Source organism: Rhea pennata, chromosome 7 (assembly GCF_028389875.1).
Source record: "Rhea pennata isolate bPtePen1 chromosome 7, bPtePen1.pri, whole genome shotgun sequence".
NCBI lineage: Eukaryota > Metazoa > Chordata > Aves > Rheiformes > Rheidae > Rhea > Rhea pennata.
In genome coordinates this window covers 35,491,354-35,515,748 of record NC_084669.1, presented here as the reverse complement: position 1 = coordinate 35,515,748, position 24,395 = coordinate 35,491,354, and the positions used below count along the sequence as shown (strand labels likewise).

The 24,395-nt window shown below is 37.2% G+C and overlaps 1 protein-coding gene across 10 annotated transcripts in view; it reads left to right on the top strand.

The window, feature by feature from the left end:
* The first annotated feature begins 328 nt into the window (after nt 1–328).
* HERC4 (HECT and RLD domain containing E3 ubiquitin protein ligase 4) overlaps nt 329–24,395 on the top strand; it is a 38,158-nt gene continuing 14,091 nt past the window's right edge. For 3 of the 10 annotated variants that reach the window (XM_062580041.1, XM_062580040.1, XM_062580035.1), the window contains exons 1-16: nt 330–474; nt 1,316–1,421; nt 2,742–3,031; nt 5,856–6,015; nt 7,471–7,547; nt 9,741–9,962; nt 11,424–11,515; nt 13,908–14,038; nt 14,985–15,145; nt 15,535–15,611; nt 17,143–17,267; nt 17,789–17,848; nt 18,368–18,479; nt 18,967–19,156; nt 20,644–20,816; nt 23,008–23,124. In XM_062580041.1, the coding sequence (XP_062436025.1) occupies nt 2,806–3,031; nt 5,856–6,015; nt 7,471–7,547; nt 9,741–9,962; nt 11,424–11,515; nt 13,908–14,038; nt 14,985–15,145; nt 15,535–15,611; nt 17,143–17,267; nt 17,789–17,848; nt 18,368–18,479; nt 18,967–19,156; nt 20,644–20,816; nt 23,008–23,124 (1,923 nt within the window). In that variant the 5' untranslated portion in view covers nt 330–474; nt 1,316–1,421; nt 2,742–2,805. Of the gene's footprint in view, nt 475–1,315; nt 1,482–2,741; nt 3,032–5,855; nt 6,016–7,470; nt 7,548–9,740; nt 9,963–11,423; nt 11,516–13,907; nt 14,039–14,984; nt 15,146–15,534; nt 15,612–17,142; nt 17,268–17,788; nt 17,849–18,367; nt 18,480–18,966; nt 19,157–20,643; nt 20,817–23,007; nt 23,125–24,395 lie in introns of those variants that run through there. The other 7 variants (XM_062580044.1, XM_062580043.1, XM_062580036.1 and 4 more) reach the window with 6 other exon arrangements.

Genomic DNA, 24,395 nt, shown 5'->3' with positions numbered 1-24,395 from the left:
CTCCCAGGAAGCCCTCCCCCCTCTCCCCCCCCCCCCGAGAGGCCCCCTCAGCGCCGCCAGCGGCTCGTGCGGGCCGTTAAACGGCCGCCCCCGCCCCTGCCCCCGCGCGCCTCCCACGGCCGCCGGGCAGGACGCGGCGAGCGGCCGCACGCGGCGCGGCCCTTGGCCCCGTGACGTCATGGCGCGGCGCCGCCGCCCCTCAGCACGAGGCCGGGGTGGGAGGAAGTGGAGCGGGCGGGGCGGGGCGGGGCGCGCGCGCGCGCGTGCGCAGCAGCAGCCGCCGCCGCCGCCGCCGCGCAGCCGGGCCCTGTCACGGCTGCGGGGTGGGCGCCGCTCGCCCTCGCGCGCTGGCCCGCGAGTGCTTGCGGCGGCCGGGCCGGGCCGGGCTGGGCTGGGCTGGGCTGCATCGCACCGCGGCGGGCCGGGCTGCACCGCGCAGGGCTGGGGCGCGGAGAGGAGCGGAGCCGCCGCCCGGTGAGTTCCGCCGGGTTGTGACGCGCCGCTCGCGAGGCGGGCGGGGGCCGCCTGCCCCTCTGCGGAGCCGGCCGCCGCCGCCGCCCTTTGGCCCCCGCGGGGCGCGGGGCGCAGGGGAGGGCGGCCGGGCCCGCGCTCGGCCCGCCGGAGCCCCGCTGCGGGGAGGGAGGGGCAGGTGCGGGGCAGTTGGCGGCCTGGGGCCGTTAGGACCGTTACGGGAGGCGCCGCGCGGCAGCTGTGGGCTCCCCGCGGAGCCCGGCGCCGCCCCGCCTCGGCGGCTGCGACCCCAGCGCGGCGGCGCCCTGCCGGAGCCGCTCCCCCAGCGCTGGCGCCCCCGGGGCGCGGCAGCCCGGCCGCGGCTGCGGGCAGCGCCCTGCTCGGCGGCGGCAGCGGCTGCGGGAGGGAGCGGGAGGTGCAGCGCGGCAGCGCGCTGGCGGTGCCCTCACCAGTGTGCTCCAGCGCACGGCAAACGTCCAGACTGCTCCTGTGATCCCTTCGCTTGTCCTGCCCCAGTGGGGAAGGAGCTGGGTACTCCGTCTCTGCTCTTCGGTGTCGGCGTTGGACAGGTTCTGACGCCACACGTAGTGTACAGTTGACAACAGGAGGTAGCTTTCGTGACAAGGGAAGAATACCTGGATTTGAGATCAAAGTACAAAGTGGTTGATTGCTTACTTAAAAAAAAAAAAAAAAAAAGAAAAAAGAAAACTTCTGTGAGGAAAAAAATACATCTGGTTCTTTAGAAAAGAGACCTCCTCTTCTTCTTTTTCCCCACCTGGAGATAGATCTCAACTATGGCAATCCTGAAGCAGTGTAATCATAAGTCTTTTCCATCTTCTTGCAGGTTGAAGCTTTTATTGCAGTCATTGTTACGGACGTGTGAAGGTTGCTGTTACACAGCTGTGTCTTAACCAAAGGTGTCTTTGTTTTGATGTCCCCGTCTGAATGTGGTAGGATATACCTGGTAATAGCTAGAGAAATATTTGATCATGCAGCATGTCCTGAGATAGGTAAACTAAGTGCAATCTATTTTAAGCTGTTTAGCTGGTTTTTTTTGCATTAGATAATGAGAATAGGCATCTTGTTTACAGCAAATAGACTCCTGCAAAGAAAAATAGTTCATCCTGTTGTGCTGGCAAAACTTTTGCCATTCTTTGGTGTTTTAGAATGCTTCAGTGGTATTGTATGTCATTGTATGTCTCCTATGAACACTTCTTATATTTATGTAACTTATAAATGTCATGACTCTTCATAAGGCAAGACTGAATGCATTAGTAGTATTTGTAGTGCATTTTACTCTACATTCCATTATTCATGCGTTCTTAATTATAATGATCACTGATGAAAATTTGCAGGAATTTTACATTGTGTTGCACTGGTTCTTGAATTCCTCTGAAAATAAGGGGAAATCACTTGTAGTGGGAATGTGGTGTCAAGTAGCATTGAGCATGTCATCAGAAGTTCTCTGCAGTAATGAATACTGATAATGAAAGAGAGGCATAGGTTTGTATCCCCTCCAAATAGGTACAAAGTCTGTCAGCACAAATACTGATAAGATGTGATCTAGGCATTAGGGATCAGGGTTTGCATGGATGAATTTGCGTATGTCATGTTACCACAGAAGTATCTATGAAGCTGTCGTCTGTGTTGACTGTAATGCAGACTAGGGCCTACATGGCCGCTATTTATGTATATATTTATATTTAATTGAAAGCTCAGTTGACTCACAGTTTAGATATAATGAGTGACACGTCATTTTGTTCTTTGTGTTGCATGACTGGTTTGGTCAGGATTGACCAATTTTTTTCAAGTGGTGAGTCAAGTGCTGTTTTGGGGGATCTTCTAGAAGCCACTCACAGTGCTATCTGCTTTTCTGTGCTTCATGTTGCACCGCCTCGTTAAAAGGCGTTTGAAGTCATTTGCACTGGGTAGAGCTGGTTGTGATTGCCGTTCGTATGGTTCTGAATTGGGGATTAAGGAAGTTTTATGAACGTAGTTACACTTAAAATTTTGAAATGTATAAAACCAAGGACCTGTACATATTGCATTCAGGTGCAATATATATATATTGCATCTGAAACAAGAAAGAAAGCCTCTTACTTCAGAATTCATATAAATACTGTCTGAGAAAGTAAATTAGACTTTTAAAAATCTTTCAGTAATTCAGGTCTTGGTATAAAGAAAATGAAACTTGTTGATGACATGCTATATAGGAAATAACAGATTTTGTAAGCAATATTGAAAATTTGTACTTTTTTTTCCTTGAACAGCTACGCATAAGGGAAATTTTAGAAAAGTGAAGCTGGAAGATCTCTGATCAAGAGAAGTGTAAACATGTTGTGCTGGGGAAATGCATCTTTTGGACAGCTTGGATTGGGTGGAATTGATGAAGAGATTGTTTTAGAACCCCGAAAAAGTGGCTTTTTCTTAAATAAAAGGGTCCGAGATGTGGGATGTGGACTCAGACATACTGTTTTCGTCCTGGATGATGGGACTGTTTATACATGTGGCTGCAATGATCTAGGACAACTAGGACATGAAAAAGCCAGGAAAAGACCCGGTAAGTTTAGGAGTATTGACCTGCAGAACCTGTATGTATATGTTTGTACCTGCATTTTGTTATGCTATAAATAGTGGCAGTTTGTGCATGTGCTGAATTGTGTGCACAGTAGTTCTTCCAAGAACAAGCGTATTTTCCCTTGAAAAGCATTCCATTGCTTGCATCATGTCTTGTGACTGTTAGAAACAGCCAACTGTGAGACGTCTGTATTCCCAGATTTTTGCTCATCGTGCAGCTGGACAGTGCCACTATTTTTTTTTTTATTCCCAGTGTGGAATCACTTTATTCAAGGTTGTGGGAATCAGTGGCTGTTTTTAATCTTGAGGGGAGGTGATTTAGTTCAATACGTGGGCTACTATTGTACTCTATTATATGTTTGGCTATTGGAAGATGGTAGAAAATATTTGATATACCATAATTGGGAAATATGCTGTGCGCTTTTTAATTGTCCAGTGTGTGATGTGGAGCAAGTCTGATTAAAGCAGTATTCTTTATTTTCTTGCTTTTTTTTTCTTTTGGAGAACTAAAAGAATTAATAAGGCATTTCAGCCTATACAGTATTATAGGAATAGTATTTGGACAAGCCTAAAGAATGCAGTATAAAACTTATTTGGTCTTTTTTCTTCCTTATCTATGTTATGTATGTATTCCTAATTGCTGCTGGTGCTGTTCTGTGGCATGAGTTGGTAAACATCTTGTAGGGACTGCAGAGGAGTGTGCACATGGGCTCCCTTCAGAGCTGTGCATGTGAGTCATTCCTGTGTGCCACTGAGAGAGATGAAACAGTGCTTCTGACAGTATTTACAGCATAATGAAAGCAAACTGAAAAGGCTTAGTAAGAGTTTATTCTTACATCTCTAGCAGCAATTTTACAAGTTACTTGGTACAATAAAACGTAAACACTCAAGTTGAATGTTTTTCAAGCAGTTGCGATCCCTCTAGTATGTAATAATTTAGCAGTTCTCCTTTATTCAGAATTTAAGATTTTGTACCAAGTAAAGATTTTCTTGCATAGTTGATGTGTAACTTTTAAAATGAATCCTGACTTCTATCAGGAAACAGTAAATGGATATTAAAAGTGACAAACTTTAATCCTGTGTAAACATCTGCTTCATGAACGTGAATAGAGACTCAACTTGTGGAACTAACCTTTAATAAATTCAAAATACTTGTAACCTACTTTGATACTGAATTATTTTTTTAATCTAAAATTTGCCATAGAGAATCTTATTTTTTTTGTTTTTATGGTAGAGCTTGTCTGAACTTTTATCTGAGCTTTGCCATATAATGGACAAGTAATTGTTGTAAATATTTTTTCAACATGCTCAGACACAACAGTTGTGAGGATTGTAGTGGCTTCCTCTCTAATTTATTTTCCTCCATCCAGAGGTTGCTGACAATATTGTTGAATATTCCAGTGTGGAGGATGTACGTTGGGATAACTTTCATTGGGCAATCTTAAGAGGTTCAGTGCCTTTAGAAATGAACATATGCTCTTTTCGGATGTATTGGTGATAACTAAAGATACTTTTGTTGCTAACTGCTTGTCTTTGCCAGCTCATTGTCGCCAGTGGTGCTGTTCAGCCGTGCTCCCCTCTTTCCTCCCCACGCAGCTCTGCTGGCTGTAGGGGTTGTGTGAATACTCCTTAATCCGTATTAGGCGAAGTCGGCCCAGCTGGTTTAACAGGCAGTGAAGACAGTCCGAGCTAATCTGCTGATGTTGCCTGAATTGAAAAGCGTTTACATGATGTCTTTCACTGGCAGAGCTATGGAGACTAATGAGCTGAATTGGGGTGGTAACCTCTTTAATCAGACCAGCTGTTAGCAAAATGAATAGGTTTGCTGCTTTTGTTGTTTTATTTTTGAAACTGAGTGTCTACATGTTGCAGATACTGTTGGCTGCTGTTTTGAAACTGACTTAAACTATATTAGGCTGTGATTACAGTCTGTTACATTGATGATACACAGGCTTTTTCAGTGTGTGTGTGATTCTGAAGCTGGAACAGAATTTTGAATGTTTGAAAATTGGGCATAAAATGTCCAAACAGGCCCTTACTTAAGGGACTTTGAAAATTCTAGCCTTAGTAACATGCTCTGATATTTTCCCCTTTACTATCACTGAAATGAAAATATTTGACTTCTGATCACAAGTCATATGTACGAATACAAAGCCTGAGCTCATCCAGATAAACTTAAAGGTCTTGATGCAGACTACTGGGAGAAATCACAGTACTGTAGTATTTGCTTTCCAGAGGTGTGCATTGCATGCCTAGAAAATTTAGGCTTTAAGATTAGTTTCTGTAGCAAAGAGGATATTATGTAGCTCATTACAAGATCAACGGTTCTGGTTTTTAACTTGCTGTGCCTTGTTTTGCAGGGTTTTTGTTTTGTTTTGTTTTTTAAATAGTGAATAGTGAACATAAGTCCCTCTTGTGGAATGTTTTCCTCTTGTATAATGTCTATGCATGTGGACATTTGATGATGATCTATTTGACCTTAATCAAGCTTGTGCACTCACTTTCAGATGTCAAGGTTAGAAGAGACCACTAAGATCAAACTGCAGTTTTTGTGCATTTATTTATACTGGTGCTTTAAGTTATCTCCAGATAAAGTTGTTGGATTACTTTAGTGCATCAAATTTAACCTAGTTCACCTGGGATAGCAGGCTTATAATTTTAGGTATATGGTGTTTTGGCAGGCTTCTAGATTTATTTGTGTGATTTCATTTTATACCTTAGTACACAAATGTCTATCAGCTGTGATAAACAAAATTTGCTTGTTAGTATCAAGCTTTTTTTTTAATGATTACTTTTCTTTTTTGTAGAGCATGTTGGTGCACTGGATGCCCAAAATATTGTAGCTGTATCATGTGGAGAAGCTCACACACTTGCATTAAATGACAAGGGTCAGGTATATGCTTGGGGTCTGGCTACTGATGGACAGCTTGGCTTGCCTGGAACAGAGGAGTGCATCAGAGTGCCCAGGTTAAAAAATAAGTTTATAATTAAATTACTGTGTTTGAAAAAATGTGCTTAAATCACATGAGCCAAGCTATTCTGCTGTTATAGTTAAACATTAGAAAGTGTGTTTTAGATATGGCATTTGAATGCTATGGCCTGTTTATTTTCTTTCTCCAAAGTATCTATCTTAAATGTGTTGTGGATTTGTGGGTTTGTTTTTTTTGTTTGTTTTTTTTTAGTAGTAGTCTCCTAGGGGTGGAAGTTATGTAGGAAAAGTAGTATGAGTATTTTAAGAATATAGGTGGGGATCAATAACGCCATTTAGGAATTAGAGAGAGAGAGAGAATGTTAAACTTTTATAACCAGCTGTGGGGTTGCGTTAGAAGAAGGCCATTTGCTATCTGATCTTCATACTGTATTTTTCACTCTGAGGTTTTTTAGCTGCAACTGAATAGTAAGTCTCCTAGTTTTGAAAATGAATGATAAATGAATTTGCTTTATAGCTCTAAAGAATTTTTATCTGTTGTAGTATCTGCACTATTCTGTAAGCATTTCAGTAAACTGAGGTCCAGCAAGCATACATTTTTACTGTGATGAATGGATTCACTGAAATCAGTAGAACTGTCCATACCAGTAAATCTGAATCTTTACAGGCTGGAGGTTTTCTTTTCTAATTTTCTTATTATTTTTTTTACATAGAAAAGTAATAATTCCTCAGAACAGTAGTCATTTGTAACCTGACAAGGCTATATATGACATGTATAAATATGAATAATGTATAACTAAAATACAGCTTTTATATCAGATTTTAAAAAGCCCTTTTAAAGGCTTTTACAGACTCCTGTTTTTCCTCATCAAAAGCTGAAAGTATGCTATCATATTGTATACTGATTTCGTACACCTTTGCAAATATTTTCAACTTCCTGATGAAACTGAACTTTAACAATGCTTGCTACTAGCTCAAGCTGAAGTTTTGGTTCCATTGAAGTCAATGTTACTGAAAGGAAAAAAGAATACATTTTGATCTGTTCAAATTGAACAGAATATAATTCAGTCTTTATATCAAATATCAATATGAAAAAGAGTAATACACTAGAAAACCCTTTTTTCCCTCTGAGGACTAGAAAGTAAATGTCTTCTGATTCTTACTTTCAGTATTCGTTCTCTCCTTTCATCTGTGACGTCTCCTTCTTAGTGTCTCCAGAGTAGACAATTCTGCCTGATTCTTCATTAATGGTCTCTTACTGACTTCGTTAATTTAAAAATAAGACAACCTGTTCTTTAGAGGAGCTAGCAGAGAAGCTTTGACTTAAGGCTTGTAACTTTACTAGATAGCTTTTAATTTAAATTAGAAGCTATAAATTACCTTCATACATACATCGTGAGAAGACTTCACTTTTTTGTTATCCTCTCATATGACTATATTTCATACCATGACCTTAGTAGCTTAATTCTTTCTCTATTTTCTTACTCCACTAGAAATATTAAAAGCTTATCAGAGATCCAAATTGTGCAAGTTGCTTGTGGTTATTATCACTCACTTGCGCTCTCAAAAGGTAAGCCAGCTTGTTTGGAACTGTTGTATAATCTCTTGTGCGATAGTCTTAAAGGTTTTGGTATTTTTTGTTTGTTTATTTCTAAAGGAAATGTCTTTTAAAACATGCTACCACTTACCACAGAGGGGATTTCACATTGATAGTGGAAACCTGATTAAATGGTAAATACTTCAGTTGAAAAAATAAATGTACAAACTCTGTTCTGATACTAGAAAAATTGAGAGTATTATGTTAATTGTTCTGCTTTTTCTATGCTTTTTGATTTTTATTGTCTTGCTGTTACGTAATTTCCTTTTAAGTTCATTGTTGCTTCTCATTTTTCTCATCCAACCTCTCTCGTTAGCCTGCTTCTTTGTTGCTAGTCTTCTAGTTTACCCTGCAATTGAAGTTACTGAGCCACTCAGGCAATGACTTCTTCCTCTACTTTTCTTTTGCAAAGCCTCTGTTTTGTTGGTGTCTCTGTGGTTAAATGCAATATCCCCCTATAACTCGCACTTTGGCAGACTTAAACTTCTATCTTTAAAACCTTTCTGGGGCTTTGAAAACATGCTTATTTAGCTTCATTTGTGTCAAAGCTTTGCATGTCTAATTAATGTAGCTGTCCAGATTTAAATCTGCTTCTTGTTTGCTTTATCATAACAAAATAGAGCTGTGCCCAAAATTTCCATTTGAAAGAAATGACTGCAGAACTACTGCCGTTTTTTTTATCTGATTATTTTTAGTAGTTTATACTGACTACATGTGCCTTGATTCTGTACATAACTCTTTGTAGGCACATAATGAGTGTTTTCTGTGGCATTCTATATTCACAGGTGTCCTTGCCCACTATAACCTAGTGGAATTCCTTTGTTTACAGGATATGTAGACTGATATTTAAAAATAACCCTTTGTCTGTATTAAAATCACAAATGCAACGTAGGGAGTAACCAAATAGTGCTGTATAACTATTTGACTGGTCAAAGGTGCTAGAATTTAGTAGTAGCTTATCATTCACTTAGTATTCTAAATAGAAGCTTCAGTACAGCATTGCTGAAGAGTGCTATTTCCAGATTGTGGATTTGCAGCTCTGTTTTTGTTCTTCAGATGCCTTGTGCTTCCTCCTCTTTTTTTCTTCTTCTTCTTCTTCTTCTTCTTAATGATTTTAAGAGAACCTGTCCAGAACCTAGTACTTGAAATGTAACATGGTTGGCCACAGTCATTGGTTTTGAAAAAAAGAGTCCTGCAGAGGAAGGAAAATGAGGCAGTTTCAGAGGAGACTTCATATTATTTTGAATCTGCATATGGAATATTGATCAGACAGATTAGTTCATGTGATTATAAGTGTGACTGACATAGAATCTTTGCTGTTAAGATTTTTTTTTTTTAATTTTAACCTTTAGTACAAAAGAATCTGGGTAGCCTATACCTCAGAGGATGAGCTTCATTGTTTTCTCTCCTGATAAAACTTTTATTGGAAAAACAGAGGTAGAAGAGACACAGATAAAGTCTGAAACTCATCACATCAGCAACAATAACAGCAAAATATCTTTGTGATTAGGTGTTCATTTTTAGGATAGCAAGTAACTTGGTAGAACATTAGTTGTTCTGTAGAGCTTTTACTTCTGAAAGTCTTAATATAAATAGCTTTTTAATTTGTGATTCTTCAATATATTTCTTTTCTTTATAATCCATCAAATGCCATTATAAACGTTGAGCTTTATTGATCATATCTTCAATGCAATATTCAAGTTTAAAATACATTGCACTTAAACTATATATGAAACATAAACATGTGAATGTATAAACATTTCAGTGCTTGGAAACTGGAAGCTTTTGCATGTCCAATTTGCAGCTTCAGCACATCTTCTGCAGAACAATACGTGTGCTAGTAGAACTCCCAGTGAATCAGAGTCTTCATAACAACCAAATGCCATTTAGCTGGCACTGTTGATACAGGAATGTTAAGAATAGTCTTGAAGGTTTTGAACTTGTTTTAAATACTTTCAGTCTGTTTAAACGTTTTGGTTGAATGTCTGCAAATTACAGTAGAAGGTTTAGCTTTGACAATGAACAAATCTGTTCAGTGTGCTTTTTCAGACTTAAAAATTTGAAGAAGTGTGTATAGCTGTCTTAACCTGCTTTCTATTAAAGTGAATAAATTTTGTGTGATTAAATTATATTGACTGTATTTCTTTATTTTTTTTCTTTAAACAGGAAGTGAAGTGTTTTCCTGGGGACAAAATAAATATGGCCAGCTGGGTTTAGGTTACGAATATAAAAAACAAACATCACCTCATGTAATTAAGTCTCTGCTGGGAATCCCTTTTGCACAGATTGCAGCAGGAGGAGCTCATAGTTTTGTACTAACTCTTTCTGGAGCCATTTTTGGATGGGGACGCAACAAATTTGGGCAGCTGGGTCTTAATGATGATAATGGTAAGTAATCATTGCTTCAGTAAAATAATTCATGCTGAAGGTCTCCATTTGTGAATCTGAAGGTAACAATGTTCCTAGAAAAGGAGCAGACAAACTTTTGTTGAATGTAGTTTGATAGTGTCAATGTCCTGTGATTCTTATGCAAGAACAATTTCTCCCTCCCCAGCTATTTTGTAATGAAAATTCTGACAACGTTATATTGAAATTCTGGCCTGCACGATATGTTGTCTTTTCCTGTCCTTGATTTTTCTATAACTTTGACTTCCTGAGTTGGATTGAATTATGATGCTGTGCAATAGTTAAAACTTGAACTAAATTTTGGATAGATTGGATTGCATGACAAAAACAGTAATTACCAAAGCTATTTAGTTGTTTAGTAGACATATTTAAGGGAATCTCATTGTTTATTACTGCCTTTATTTTCCTTCCTCAGATGGCTTTTGATAGCCATTTATGAATTTCAACTATTTCCAAAATTTCCTCTCAGAGTACTGGTAACTCATTAACAGTTTCAAAACAAGTAGTTAGGCTCGATTAGACTCTGTTTCTTTGTTCATATGCACGCTCTCAGGGCAGAACTCCGAGGTGGGAGTATGTGCTGTACTATTCTTGCAATGCACAATTTGGTATAGAATAATCTATAGCTAGTTTTATGGATTAAAGCTTTCTCATTGGTTCTCAATGCCCTTTATAAAGGGATAATGCAGTGCAGTTAAAGTGTGTATCAGAGTTAATGCTTTAAATCTGATCACACATTCATAATAGGAAAGTCTTATGTACTTTTCAGACAGCAAGTTTTCATGGGAACTTCAGTTGCTTGTCTTTGGGATATGTATGATCCAAATCTTCATACAGCATTACTTCTCAGTAAAATTCCTTTTTTGTATCTGGTTAGCTTCTCTTCTAAGTGTCTTTGTGTGCCCTGACAGTTATAGAGACATTAGTATTAACAATTACAAAATTTCTATTGTGCAACTGGATCACAAAGTTGATTTGTTCTGACAGCTGAAGGTAAGTTATGTGTGTCTCTTAATTAGTCGTGTTCTCTTCTATTACAGGTTTAATAATATTGAGTTGTGACCGACTAATATAAACTCTTGAGCAACTGAAAAACATGAAGCACGTCACTCGAGATCTGTCATTTGTTTCCTTTTCTTATGGCCAGTGGCAGGACTAATGTACTGTTATATGTTTCATGGTTTACACATTGACATGCAAACCTGTACTAGTGAAAATGAAGTCTGCTTGCTACAAAATATTTCAGTATAGTAGTATCTTTGTTTTTTCTGTAATAACTTCCACCTCAAAGATACTCAGTGACTCAGTCACCATGATTGCATTACTTTAACAAATTTAAAGTTTGTTTGATTGGAACTAGATTAGAATAACAAGCATAAAATTACTTGCCTTCTGATTTTTATTTTCAAAATAACTCATCTATTTCTGTATTAAACCTTTTAGACAGATATGTTCCTACCCTGCTGAAGTCATTGAGAACTCAGAAAGTTGTTCATATATGTTGTGGAGAAGACCATACTGCTGCTCTTACAAAGGTATAGTATTTAAAGATATGTTTATGTCTTGATTTTTGTTTATTATTTACTATTCGGGTAGCATTTTCTCCTAAAATGTTCTAAATTCCATGTCTAATTTTTTCGGTGTATAGTGGAAGAAATTGTGACAATGTTGGAAAACTGGTTAAATATTTGAAAAACTTAACAAATATGAAGAATCACACTGTAGTTCTAGATTTTTTTCAGATTTGGTAAAGTTGAGTATACCAGATTTAGCACTGCTTATATGGCAGAGCATGTTGCATTATTAAAATTGTGCAGGTATTGTGCAGGTATTGAAATTTGCATTAGTATCTAATAAAGATAATATACACACACACTGTTCAGGATTTTCTTATTGAACTACAATTTCTGCTTATGTACTATTGGTAGCCAATAGAAGGAATTGAAGATTTACATTATCTGCAGGTAAGTATTATAAAGTATTTTCACTATGGGGTTCCATCAAAGGTTGGTTGTTATCTCAAGGTTGATTTGGAGAAAAAGCGTATATTCTGTGTCAGTGTGGCATGTTCTTCTAGCAATACAGGAATCGATCAAAATAACTGGAGAGCTGAAATGTGTAAAGTTGCCCTGTATGCAACTGTTGGCTAAATGCATCATTTGCAGACTTGGTTAAGATTTGGAAAATTTTAGAAGCAGCATGCAATGTGTAATGCAAGGGCTCTTTCTTACACTATTCATCACTAAGATTGTGCATGTCAAGCTTCTAGTAATCAAAAATACCTTTGTTATTTTAGGGTGGGTAACACAGTATGTGTATGACTTTCAGTGATTGATTCCTGTACCTTCCTTCCAGTGTTCTGATACTCGCATTAGACTTAAGCACTTAGGTATAAATCAGTATATATTAATACTTTGTTTCCTATGTTCAGCACTCTTAAATGCATCAATTAAAAAAATACTTTGAAACTTAATAGCAATGGAAAAAAATTCTAATCATTCAGAAAGGTGACTATCAGTTTCATTTCTGAATCTGTTGAATTCAGAATATTATGAATGACAAATTTCTTAAAGTTTGATTTCTGAAGAAAAAACTATTTCTGGAAAACGTACTTTTTTTTAAAAAGTATATTAGTTTGGATTACTACTCAACAACAAATGAAAAGCTAGTTAGAAGAATATAGTCTTCCTCAATGTGGCCATCTTTTGTTGCTTAGATAAGTTTAAGTTTCTACACTTAAAAAGAAAAGACTGTTCGAAAACAGTTGCTTTTTTGTCATAAAATAATCTTTTGATTTGCCTGAAAAAGATATGTTGCAACTTCGCAATCCTGAAATTGATGATTGTGAAAGGTTAGGGAAATACAGAATGTAAACAAAATGCAGCAATTGGTAACTTGCATTCTAAATATTTGTCCTTTTTTAGTATGTAGAAGTTAACTTCAAATTTGCTTTAAACCTGATGAAATAGATTAAGAATTTACTATAAATTATATGAGTTATTTGTTACTCATTTGTGTGGCTTTATTCTCCCTTTCATGATAGAGGGGTCTTGATTTCATATCTCTTATGGACAATACTGTGTATTTTTTCAAGTCCTACTGAAATTCAGAAATACCTGTCACTGTTTGTTATCCTGATTCAGTGAATGAGACTATTGGTTTTTCTCAGCGCACGCTGCCATTTTAATGATGATTTCCAGCAGAGGTCCAATCTGATGCAGAGTAGGACTGAAAGAAACAGCTTTACAATTGCAAAGCATTTGAAAATGGAAAGTTGCAAAGTTGTTGTAAGGTAAGTTGTACAACTTCTAAAAAAACAAAACAAACAAACAAAATTCTGGTTTAACATTCTTCCATTTAGAGTTTTTGATTAATTTTTTTGATAAATTAATCAAAAACACTTTAAAAAATGATTTGCCTTACAACAATGTTGAATTTTTCTGGCTTATATTTTCAAATAATAAAGCTGACTATTTCAGTCATACTCTGCATCGTCTATCTGAGAAGGGCAACTTCCTATTTGGTAATTATTTTAAAATTTATATTCAGAATTTAAAAGCAAAAGTACATGTTTTAGTAGTCTGAGTTTGTGTACCATTATAGTTCATCAAGAAAACTGGAAAAGAGGAAAAACAAGGATTAGGATCTATTAATTACACAAGTTAATGGCAGGACTATAGTATAATAGTGTGGAATTTACAAGAACACAATTTACAAATAAGGTAATACCTGAAAATTGTGCCACATTTTCATAACTGCAATTAACTTGTGACCCTTAGATATGTCAGGATCCCCTTGTGTATGTTTTCTCTTCCTTCCCCATGATTTGAAAACTCAGATGAGGAGGTTTGTTAAATCCCCTAGTTCTGAGATGTTTTTTGTTCTGAGATGTGCTCTCATTTTAACTCAGATAATTTATTTGTTTAGGAAGGTGGGGTTTTTACATTCGGAGCTGGAGGCTATGGTCAGTTGGGTCATAACTCTACTAGCCATGAGATAAACCCAAGGAAAGTTTTTGAACTTATGGGAAGTGTTGTCACACAAATCACTTGTGGAAGGTAAGTATTGTTCTAACATGATGAGTCTTATAAATAACTTGTTTTGTAGGAAAGATTTATATATGATAGGAAGTGCCTTTATTCTAATTGCAGTGGGAAAGGGAAGATAGGATAGTCTCTAACTAAAAATATTTAGACACTTGTGTTTTTAAAGCATGAAATAGAAGAACTAAAAGAAGCTATACCATTTGAGATTTCTCGTTTTCTAAACTGAAAATATAAATAATTATGTACTACTTGTTTCTGTCATGTACTCATTTCCTATTAAAGAATGAATGCATTTGAGGAGGTATGTGTACTTCACTCTGGTTCCTAATGGGTTTTTAGTTTTTATTGTATTTATTATAATAGCACGCAAGAAATATAGAAAAAACTTCCAACGCAGATGAAAATGTCCTTGTCCAAAAAATTGCATTCTAAGATGACAAAATGGAGGAGGAAGATAAACACAGAGCAACAAAATTTTTGAGGAGATGGGCACACTTTAATTGGATTAAAAAATATATATGTGTGCAAACATGTTTTTGTAGTGGTTTGGTTGACAGTGGTTGAATCCATTCCTTTTAGATAATCTGCATTAATTCAATACTACTTCTTCTCAAGTGGGAGAGGGCATCTAGAGTTAAAAGGAAAAAAGAGATGCAACCCACCTTGCAGAAACTTGAAAGTTCTGAATGTCCAGAGATGCCCTAAAGGTTGGGTTGTCATTAGGCAGGGGTCTGAGGCAACACGTGGCATCTTTGCTCCCTGAGCTTTTCCATGAGAATGAAGTTTTGCCTATTGAAGTTTTGCCTATTGGCAGTATTGCTAGTGGAGGCATGAAGCATTTGATACAGACCTTTAACATGGTGTTTAACAAAACTTTTAGTCTGGCCTGCGCAAAGCGTGTTAACGATGCTTAGATTTTTGTTACTGATTTTTTTTTTTTTTTTTTTTTTTGCCCTAGGCAGCACACTACTGCATTTGTTCCTTCATCTGGGAGAATATACTCTTTTGGACTTGGAGGTAATGGACAATTAGGTACAGGAACAACAAGTAATAGGAAAAGTCCCTTCACAGTAAAAGGAAACTGGCTTCCTTACAGTAATCAGTGTCCACTAACAACCGGTAAGAAAACATGTCATAATTACTTTTTGGGTTTGTTTTCCTTTGTAAGTGCTTTGCAAGTCTTGAGATAAAAATTAAATCCGTGTTATGGTAACTTTTTTCTAAACAGTTTGTTTTCACTATGTTCTATTTCCTAAATTTTATTTCTGCTGTGGGAAATGCATGCTAAAATTACTTGTACTGTTGGGTTAGATGAGTTAGCACTAGGCCTAACTCTAGTTAGTGTTAGTGTTAACTCTAGTTAGAGCTGTTAGTTTTAACTATAGCAGAGATTTGCTTTCAGCCAGGTTATGTAACAAAGGAACCATTTCCTAATTGAGTGTATTAATTGCAGTGTCTCAAGTGTTTCTCAAGATTTCATAACTGCCTGTGTTTTATTCTTACTACAGGTAGTGAGGAATATTACTGCGTAAAGAAAATCTTCTCTGGTGGGGACCAAAGTTTTGCACACTACTTTAATCCACAGGTAATACATTAAAATAGCTTTGACAGACTTTGATTCCAAAGTATAAATTTCATATTTTGGTGCATTTTGAAAGATCTTAATATTGAACATACATGCAGAGTTGAAGATGCAGGATGAAAATAATTTGGATGTGAAAGAAAATAGTGAGATTTTAGGGAAACCTAATAACTTGTTTGTTATCAAGAAAAACTGAGTACAGGTAGGCTTGTAGCAAGCCTTTGATCCCACAGCCTCTTCTGGTTGTGTGGCACTAATAATTTGCACTTCCTTTTTAATAATTCTGGTTGGGTTTTGGTAAACTATTTCTGTACTTGAGAGAAGCTGGTTGGCAGGATGTAGACTGGAAGAAAGACTGACAGTAATATTGGCTCAAAATATATTAAAACTTTTTTAATGTGTTTTTTTGTGCAAGTTCTGTAATCACAAGTATATTCTGACTCAGTGAAGTTGAGACTGTATCTTATATATAAATTTTATACAATTGCTGTGTGTTTTCTTCTGTACAAAAATGATGAAATTTGATGCTGCAAAAGTGTCCCCTTTAGTACTCTTTAGTCTAGAAGTTTGTATTGAATTCTTTCAAAGTCGTTTGAGTACTGTACTCTTGAGACTTGTGTGTCCTTGCCAGATCAGGGGTCTCAGACAAACAAAACCTGTTTGTGTTTTCTCACGTTAGTTTTTGGGGCAGTTCAGCTCCGTCAATCACCCTGAGCTTAAATGACACTCCTGCTGGCACAAGAGAGACAGCAAGAGGTTTTCTCACTTTGATCCTGGAGAAAGAGATCTGAATTACGGATTTTGACAACAGCTAGTCATTAAGATGTCAGCTGTGTTGTCGGACTGCATGCTCAGGGGAAATATGGCACTATTTAGTAGTTTAACTTTGTTTTTGGTGATGTTTTCTGCCTCTCTTCAAACCAACACTGCTACTCAAAATTAACTTCTTTCTTCTAGTCTGCTCTTTTCTGTTAAACACCTTACTGGAATTTGTTCAGTATGAGCAGTACATCAAAATGTAATAGCAGCTCATCAGGTGATGCAGTAAATCTTCAGAGAAGCATGATACAGTTTTGGGTCCGTCCCTCCCCCGCCCCCCAGAGGACTCTGTAGGGAGTGGGGTGGGAGAGCAACTGTCCAAAAAAAATGAATGGCTCCTTTTGGGCATGCTTGCAGCCTGAACTAAATGGCTGGTAGTGAAGAGGGAGAAGAGGAGAAAATATTCTGTGCTCATGTCTGTATGTTTTGTGTTCACACTATAAAAAAAATACTTGTCTAGTTAGGAAGATTACCATGAAGTAAATTGTGGTATGAATTGACACACTAATCCGGGTGCTTTTAGTTTGTGATAGCTTACCCTGCTCCCAGGGTGAATGCAGAACTGCTAATTAAATTAAATTTATCTCTGAGTTTATTTCACCGTAATTGTCAGGGTAGGCAAATTGTTAAAGAAGAGAACAAGAGTTTAAACACAGGATTGCTTTTCTGGGAATAATTTATGTGCCTAATGCCTTACACTTTCTTTAAAATTTAGAACATGGTGCCACCAGATGATTTCAGGTACCCTGACTTTTTGAAGCAGATTTGGACTGTGAATGAAACATTTATTCAGAGACTGTTGACTTTCCCATCTGGAAGACTTCCTGCAGAGATAGCTAAGTAAGTGCTGTTAAGGAAAGACATCTTGCATAATTGCATGCATGTATGATTTCTGCATTAGTGTGGGTTTGAACATACATAGCAAAGCTCTTTTTAATTACTGATTTTATTATATGTAGAGTTTTTGCTATACTTTTACTGTCATGCTTATAAAGCGATTTAGATCCTTTACTTCTATGTCATCTTTGTCACAGTTTAGGTCACCATTTTATATAGGATTCAGATATGCATGTGGTTGCACATCAGAAAATAACAGCTGATGTAAAGGAAGATCAGCAACACAAATCTTACTGCTTCCATTTCATTAAGGAAAGGACCACAGAGGAAAAAACTAATATTTGTGTCTTGAAGAGTCTTGAGTCTTGAATGGATATTTTATCTGATGTTGCTTAGTCATAGTAAAATCAGTTATGTTCTATGTGAAATGTAATTCATTAGATATTAGAGATTCGGTTCTTTATAAGAAATGCTAATCTAAGAAGAAAACAAAGACATAACTTACTTCATATGGACAATTTCAGTGAAATCGATGGAACATTTTCCTCTGCTGGGTGCCTGAATGGGAGCTTTTTGGCTTTAAGGTAAGTGATCTGGCTTTTAAACAAGCACTCGTGTGAGCTGAAGAATTAGCAGTAGCTACCTAGTGTCTCGTTTCAACTAGAACACTCTCCCCCTAGTTCTGTACCTTACTGTTACTCTGATAGCTTAGCTTGCTCATCAGGCTTTTCTGTTACTATGTTGTTTGTTGCTTGATCCAAATGCAGCGTGTCTCATGCTAGTCTCTGAAAGTGTGCGTCATCTGGCTGCTGTTGCATGAGCCAGCAGAACTTGTTACTTCTCAGGCACAGATCATGCATAATCCAAGAGGAATATATTGCATAGGTTATTGTAAAACTTATTTTCTTTAAGCTACTGCCTTGCAGTCAACTTTGGAGGAGATTCTTCAGTGGCTTTAGAGGTCACCTGAGAGATGGGAGTCTGATGCTATGATCTCTCATATTTCAATTTCTTAATAAATAGGGCTAAATAACAAAGGTGAAGAAGTTAGGATGATGAACACGAGATTCAATCCCCCCCCCCTCTTTTTTTCCTTGCTGCAGCAATGATGATCATTACAAAACCAGTGTTAAATTCTCAGGGGTTGATATGAATGCTGCTAGACTGCTGTTTCACAAACTCATACAGCCTGACCATGCTCATATATCGCAACAGGTTTGTCCTGCGTGTTTTCCTTACGTTTGGGATTATTTTTCTTCATTATACTTATGCTGAAAGGCAGTTGTCTTGCTTGGTCTGACCTTTTCATTTTAATAACTTTCTTTATGTGATCACATACCAACTAAAAATAGGTAAAACTATAATGTTGTAGGAGTTAGGTAACACCATTAGCATGTTGTAAGTGTGTGTATTTTAATATTTAATGCACTATCCTGTTTTCTAAATTTACTGCAATTTTAGTTTAAGCTTTTTTGTAGTTTTTTTAATTTAGCAGAGGAAAAAGTACTAAATAGCTTTGTTTTTGTTTCTGTGCAGATATGAACAATGAAATTATCAAATCATCTCTTTGTAATACGTACCTGCTAATTTCAAATAAGTTCTGAACTCTTAATCTTTTTTTCTGAAAGGTTTTTTTGTTGTTGTTGCTTTTTCCAAGTGTACAATAGTATTAAAATAAACTGAATTTTATTCTGCGCTGTAGGTTGCAGCTAGTTTGGAAAAGAACCTTATTCCCAAATTGACGAGCTCCTTACCAGATGTTGAAGCCTTGAGGCTATATCTCACTCTACCAGAGTGCCCACTGATGAGTGATGCAAATAACTTTACAACGTTAGCTATTCCTTTTGGAACAGCTATTCTGAACCTAGAAAAAGCTCCCCTGAAAGTTCTTGGTAAGATATTTAATTCTTCACTGTTAAAACTAAGGATCTTCAGATGAAAAATCTATAGAAATTACACCAGTGAAAACAGTCTCAGCGCCACCTGCTCTATATTCACAGTTCTGTAGAATTCCCTAATGAGAAAGTTGAGCGTTAATGTTGTTCATGTGCAAGAAAGCATCATTCTCTTGTTTCTGGGTGATCTAACCAGCAGTCTGTATAAATTGATCTGCTGTTGTAATCTCTGGACTAATCCTTCTTGGAAGGAATGAAACATCGTAGTTCAGTGTATGTGATGCTTATCTCTGCTTTTTAAAGTGAAGATTATGGTCATGTAGCTAATGAGCTCTAATCAATTTACCAAAGTGTTAAAATAGGAAACATTAAATTATGTCTTTGTTTCGATGATAGTATCTACTTATTTTTCTATGAGGTCCCTGTTTTCTCCCTGGTTTAAGCTCTAGTCTTCAAAGCAGCTTTTTCTGCTTTACCTGCTTGCCTGTTTTTTACTATGTCTCTTGTCACCTGAATTTTGAAACCTGAGGTTTCAGAAAACTTCACTTTCAAATAATCACTTTAGCTGAAGGCAACTTCTCCCTAATTTTCTACTTTTATTTGTAATTAATCTTCTGTCTTTTTTTCTTTTTGGGTGAGAATAAAGTGTGCTGTAAGTAAAAGACTTGTCTGCTATTATGAAAAACTGACTAGTCATTTCTTTGGATTGTAGATTTTTGTTGTTGTTACTTTACTGTGACAAGTGTTTCCATTGTTCTCAGTAGGACTGTTTGCTTGAGTAAAGGTTTCAGGTTATGGGTGATCTATTTTATGTCAGAAGTTACTTTGTGATACTCTAGTGGATTAACAGACTTAATTTAAAGAGCTGGTCTATAACAGTAGAGCATTCAAAAGAGGATTCATCATTTGTGCAGAGAATAGTTCTGTGCTTAAAATTTTGCAGCACTCTTGTGTTAAATGTTCTTTATTAAAAGGAGTGGTTTATTTGAAAGCAGTGGCTCATTCTTCTACCTTGCTTTTCCCTTCCTGTCTCTACCTCCCGTTACTTGTTCAGAAAGGCAGTTCCCACACTTGCCTTCTGCTCTCTTAACTTTGTGTCTTTACCTATTTTCCTCTCCAAAGCTGCCCCAATTCAGTAATGCTTATACTTAATCGCTGGTCAACTTTATGTTGGTTTAAATTTCAGAAAGGGGAGTGTGTGACTCTAGAATATGTCTGTCTGGCTCTCTATATACATTTTTATATTTATAAATTAATTTCATGTTCAGTTAAATATCTATAGCTTCCCAACCTTACTGATATGCAGAGAACTGAATTTGTATTGGGAGTGTCAATCCTTAGTTGTTCGTTCTTTGTCCACCTCTCCTGGTGTGTTTTTGGTAACTGACAAATGTGCTTTCCAGTAAAACTTTTTTTGTAAGAAGAATAGTGTAATATAACATTGTATTGGCAACTACATTTATCTGTTCACCATTTGTTGACAGAAAATTGGTGGTCTGTACTTGAACCTCCACTGTTTCTCAAGATAGTGGAACTCTACAAAGATGTCGTAGTCCACCTCTTGAAGTTGTACAAGATTGGCATTCCTAGTTCTGAAAGAAGAATATTTACCAATTTTCTACACACTGCTTTCAGAGTTCTGGAAATCTTACATAAAGTATGTTTGCATCAATTTTAATCAATTACTTTATTTGTTCTTGTCAGCATCTCTATATGGTTTAGTCCTTAAAAGAAATTAACTAATGAGTTGTAAATATTTAGGCTTGGCTTAACATCTACAAAAACATCTGTAGTTGTTCCATCTGTACCTATGAACCATTGGAATTCTGGATTCCAATCTGTCATGGTGACAGAATTGCCTGTTTTCTTGGGAGCAGAGATAGACTCAGTCAATTGTGTCTATGAGGGTATGCTGGAAAAAATTGTCTAAGCTCGAATAGGATCAAATAAGATCACAAATGGAAGATCAAAGCAAGCTCTGTTTTAAACAAAAATCTGAACAAGTGTATCAAATTTCTTCTGATTTGTTTATTCAGTGTGTTAGTATTGCGACTTAATTCACGAAAAATGAATTTGTACATTTGTACATTTGTTTCAAACAAAAATAGTACAAATTATTTGGAGTAACCACACTGGGTGCATCACAAAGCTAAATAACTCAGCAAAAAACCTAGTTGTTGCTGAGGTTTCTGTCCTTTTTGCCTCCTACCTGTTTATACTGGTCATACTGCATTTTGTGCTTATATGCCTAAAGAGGGTTTAAGAAACTCTCCTTAAGGGTGCTTATCCAGTTGCTGTGTCTGTACAATCTAGCAAAATGGAACAGGCATCTAAATTGGACCTGTGTGTGCTGTATATGTAAAATGACTTAAAATGAAGCAACAACAAACCCACCAAATCTGCCAACAATTGTGATGATCTACTTTGAAGCTTAATCTATGTATCCATTTGAATCCAGTTTGGAAGAGAATATGTTGATTTCCCGTTGGCCAGGATCATATTTTCGTTTCCTAGAAATAGAAATGTCAATTATTCTTTGCAAAGATGCCCACTTACAAGATATTCCTAAGTACTACATGAAATCCATGAAACTAGTGGAAAATGTTGATCATTATTAGAAAGTAGACTTGTTTATGTGCAGGCAAATTTCTTTTATGCTGTTCTTGTCCAACTGCCAAAGCAGTGTGTTAGGTGCTTCAGTTTTTCTTGTTTTATGTTAGTTTGGTTTTAACAGTTAAAACACTGATCGCTAGCAGCAAAAGTCAGAGGTGTTCTTCTGTTTTGTGGTTTGTTTGGGTTTTTGCTTTTTCCTCAGGAATAATGAAAATGATTTCTGCTTTGAAAGTTGGATGCTGTGCTTTTGCTTTCATTTATTCTTCATAGTGACCAACAAGCTAAGGCTGGGAATAAGACTGTTTAGTAACCATCTTCTCTATAAGTACAAGATGTTGATTACAGATTCCCATTTGGAAAGCTGTTGATGCTTAATGAATGATTATTTTACTGCCTTGAGAATTTTCCTCTCTGTTCAGGCTTGCAAGAGCTGTGAATCTTAATAACTGAATTTGATCTTAAAGTCTTGAAGCCTCCAGGCTGGCTGTCGTCTTCTAAATTCCCTTTTTGGGAAACCCATCTATAATAACAGGTGTTTACACAGTAGAAATAGCTACATTTGTACCTGCCTTGCTGCCCAGCTGTTTATATTGGTGTTTTCTACATAATCACTTTCTGTGGAGTAACATAGGAGGAACTAATGGGAAAACATTGTGGGATATTTGACTGTTCCAGTAGCTGGTTCTTTTGGGGTGTTGGAGAGTTGTTGAAAAACAGCAGGCTTAGTTTATCTGGTTATACCATCAGAAGATCTTAAATTCCTGACAGTTAACAGTGCTTATCTGTCTTTGGGAAAACAAATGCATATTGCGATTCCATAAAGTTGCGTTCCTCTAGGAAGCTCCTAGATTAAAATTATACTATAGCAAAGACCTTTATATAAAGTTTCTTTTGTACTATGACTGTCTTGGTCATGGTACAAATGACTCATGCATACACAAATATGGTTTCTGTGAGATCACATGGCGTTTCAAAATGGCAGTAGTGCAATGCTGTATGCGCAGTTAATCTTACTTTCCCTTGCATCTTAAATGAGATTGTTGAATAATCCATGTTTGTATGTTTTAAATGTCATTTTGGTATTCTTGTAGGCACTAGTTTTACATTTTTTTTATTATTTCTTAGTAGCTAGATTATCTGTGACTGATATCTCAATATTTGAAACATATGGAAAAAATGCTTTTAAAAACTCTTGTACGAAGTGATAATGAAAAATAAATTGTAACTTTTTTTAGGTAAATGAAAGAGGACAAGTTATACAGTATGACAGGTTTTATATTCATGAGATACAAGATTTGATAGATATAAGAAATGACTATTTCAACTGGGTCCAGCAGCAAGTATTTGGAATGGTAAGTCTGTCGGTGTTTGTTTTTTGTCTTGTTTCTATTCCACTGTAGAAGTCAGTAGATTCTATAAATCCAGGTACTTTCTTACGTCGGGCACGACTTACGTCAGGCACTACGGAAGGAAAAATTACTAAGTAGGTGTACTTTGTGTAGGGTGCCATTCTTAAGACTGATACTGTTCACCATTTTAATGTATTTATTAAAAAGCGATTTAGAATGATGTCAAATCAAGACTTGTCATGTTGAAAGGTTAGGAGAGTAATTTATGATAGGAAAATATCCAGAATAACTTGAATTGCTGTATAAACTAGTTCAATGGTAAGTCTTGATATCAGGAAAAAAAAATATAGACATGGAGAAAGCAGAAACTATCCTGGAAAACAAAATCCCGTAGTGCACTGAGGGAGTTAATAGTGGATGGATAACTGACATATCTTAGTGTGAGTGTAGCAACAAGAACTGAGATAATTAATTCTTGGTTCGATAAACAGAAGAGTGGTAAGTGGGAGTAAATGAATGACTATGTGGAGAATTAGTGAGGTGGGTAGGAGGATTTTGCCATGCAGTTTTTTGCCTAATGCTTTGGGAGAATACCAGCTAAGCTAGTGTGCCTGTTCTAGCCACCTAAGTTTAATTCTGGAAGGTCTTGAACAGGGGTTAAAACCTACTTGTGCTGTGTGTTCTGTGAATACAAAAAAGTGATAATCCCTCTCTCAAAAAGTCTAAAATTTTAGTATCAAAAAAGAGCAGCAGGGATATTGAAGATTGTGAGGAAATGATCAGTCAGTATTGACAGTCATGATGGACAGTTGTTTCAGTCAAGCAGCATACTGAGCTTTCTGCAGTAAATCAGAATTTTGAGAAATATTTTGAAAGAGAACTTGCTGGTGTTGGGGATGTTCCCAGAAAGCATCCTATAAGTATGAATAATTTTAGAGTGGAGGGGGAAAAAAAATCAGAAGCGTGCTTGTCTGGAAAGTAACGAGGGTACGATCAGGCTGGTGCTGGTAGCTGAGAGGGGCAGTATGCTAAATGATAGGTGTGAAGTGGGGATGAGTATTGCAGGGCCTTGGAAGGGGAGACAGGTGGTGTATTTGGAACAGAGGGTGCACAGAGTGGAATGGTGGGATTAGAAAGATGATGCTGATAACTATGTTTAAGTGGATATAAACAAATCAAAATTGCCTTTGTCACGACCAGAGAAGAAAATATTAAAGCATGGTGAAATGAGGGTTGGATATCTGAGTTGGAATGAAACTCTTAAGCTCTGTCTG